The sequence below is a fragment of the Triticum aestivum genome, chromosome 5D, assembly GCF_018294505.1.
Source record: "Triticum aestivum cultivar Chinese Spring chromosome 5D, IWGSC CS RefSeq v2.1, whole genome shotgun sequence".
Taxonomy (NCBI): Eukaryota; Viridiplantae; Streptophyta; class Magnoliopsida; order Poales; family Poaceae; genus Triticum; species Triticum aestivum.
In genome coordinates this window covers 361,760,121-361,762,551 of record NC_057808.1, presented here as the reverse complement: position 1 = coordinate 361,762,551, position 2,431 = coordinate 361,760,121, and the positions used below count along the sequence as shown (strand labels likewise).

At 54.2% G+C, this 2,431-nt stretch overlaps 1 protein-coding gene across 1 annotated transcript; it reads right to left on the bottom strand.

Annotated features, from left to right (window-relative positions):
- Positions 1-1,389: 1,389 nt before the first annotated feature.
- LOC123121772 (histone H2A-like) lies at positions 1,390-2,088 on the bottom strand. The gene has a single exon (XM_044541818.1). The coding sequence runs from the start codon at positions 2,004-2,006 to the stop codon at positions 1,527-1,529; it is 480 nt and encodes a 159-aa protein (XP_044397753.1). The 5' UTR covers positions 2,007-2,088; the 3' UTR covers positions 1,390-1,526.
- Positions 2,089-2,431: the final 343 nt, after the last annotated feature.

The window sequence follows — 2,431 nt, the reverse complement described above, 5'->3', positions numbered from 1 at the left end:
CCTTTGATACCTTGTTTACACTGCTCTCTGCAATCATCCTCCTCTGCTTCGTTCCAGCTTAATACTATGAAATTCCAGTACACCCCCTTAGAAGTTCGGTACACCCTCTTATTTGACCAGGTAAAAATTCCAACCCTAGTAGAAATTTTTACCTGGTCAAATAAGAGAAGGAATCCTCCTCTGGTCTAGACAGGGTGCTTGTCAATGCGGATTGGAATTTCTGCTTCCTCCAAACTTCTGCTAGGGTTGAGACTGCTATTACATCGGATCACACACCCATCCTGGTTGAGTTTAACAAAGGCACACAAAAATGCAGATTATTTCGGTTTGAAAAGCACTGGGTGGACATGGAGGAAACCAGAAACATTATACAGGAAGGGTGGACTAGGGGCACCAGGCACATCAGCAGATCAGCTCGTCAGCCTCACTAATCAGCTTCAAATTGCGGCGCGTCAGGGCTGCTCTCGGGAATTGGAGCCGTCAAAAGGCTAGCCCGCGCGTCCCAATTGACAATAACAAACGGGCTGTTGATCATCTCAATGCTTTAGAAGAAAGGAGGCCTTTGTCTATCCTGGAGTTCACCTTCAGTAAGTTTGCTTCAGCAAAGGCTGAGATTGAAGCTGATTCTCTGGCAAACTGCAATGTGGCGAAGAAGAGCAAAGATCAGATGGTGTGTTGCAGGAGATGAAACAGCCAGTTTTTACATGCTGCTGCCAATCATCAGGCCAGAAAAAACAAGATAAAAATTGTTGTTCACAACGGGGTTGAGCATTTTGACATCACTAACGAGCTGGGGATAGCTACTACTCCCTCCGTTCGGAAACAAGTGAGAACTAAAACAGCGTCCCTTGTTTCCGAACGGAGCTAATACTTTTTACAGAGATCTGCTAGCACAACCCTCTCCACCCATCCCTGCTGTTCGGAAATTAACCCCCGGTGATGGACAGCCTCCACGGCGACACCGCTAGCACAAGTAAAGCCCGGAGTCGTCTGCCTCCGTGCAAACTTCCGGAATCACAGGGTCCAGCAGAGACAAGGCGACTTCTGTGGCGTGAACCGTTTGTTGTGGTGATGCTATTCGCTTCCGCACAGCGAACGATGCCAGCTATTGACAGGTTATTCAATTCCCTCCAACACAATTTCATAGAAAGTGTTTCTTTTACCGCAATTTGCATCCAGATTCAGTTCACTGCTCCGTTTTCGTGCATAGTTTACTGCTCTGCTGGTACTTTCTCAAATAAAAAATTCCGGAGCAGTAAACTGAATCCACAAGCATGAGCCGAACAACTGCCGTATGCAAAAATTCGCTTGCCAATTTCAGCGACACGGGCAACAAGTCGCGCCTAAATGATGCAAATTTCCGGTGCACTGACTCAAGACAGCAGCATATTTGGAAACTCAAAAGAGATTTCTGAATTTCTTCCATCACAACACAGGTTACATCGACAACTAGACAGAACACCTTCACTCCGCTATTCAGACGAACACTACACAGCACACAGACTAAACAACTCAGAACGCATCTCTTAGGCCTTCTTCGGGGTGGCGGCCTTCTTGGGCGACTTGGCAGTCTTCTTGGGGGACTTGGGCGCCTTGCCCTCCTTCTCCGCCGTCTTCTTGGGGAGCAGCACCGGGTTGATCTTGGGGATGACGCCGCCGTGCGCGATGGTGACGCCGGCCAGCAGCTTGCCGAGCTCCTCGTCGTTCCTGACGGCGAGCAGCAGGTGGCGGGGGATGATGCGGCTCTTCTTGTTGTCCTTGGCGGCGTTCCCGGCGAGCTCCAGCAGCTCGGCGGCGAGGTACTCGAGGACGGCGGCGAGGTAGACGGGGGCGCCGGTCCCGACGCGCTGGGCGTAGCGGCCCTTCTTGAGGTACCGCCCGATGCGGCCGACGGGGAACTGGAGCCCCGCCTTCACGGACCGCGTCACCGACTTCTTCTTGGGGCCGCCGGCCTTGCGCCCGGCCGCGCCCTTCTTCCCCTTGGCGCCGGTGGCCGTGGCGTCCATGGCGTGCGAGAGCGGGCGGTAGGTCGGGATTGGGATGGAGAGAGCCAGACTGCCGGAGAGCTCTGCGGTGTGGAGTGCCGGGGAGGGGGCGAGGGTATTTAGAGCTTCAGACGGCGCGTGGTGGGCCCGTCGATCCGCGGGGCGTGGGCGTTCGGCGGTTGGATCGGGGAGGGGGTGGACGGACACGATGCGGTTTGGGGAGGGGCGATCCGGGGGAGGCTCGGTTGGACCAATCAGGCGCGAGGAGATTTTGGAGCCTGCGAATTTTGCGTCTCTATTTTCCCGCCTACCGGGGGTGAGATCTGGGGAAGAGGGGCGGTCAAGCGGTGAGTTTCGCGGCGTGGGCGCGTGGTGGTGGGTGTACTCGTTTTTTTAGGGACTGGGTGTACTTGTTAATAGCATCTCTAGCAGATCCCGCAACTGGC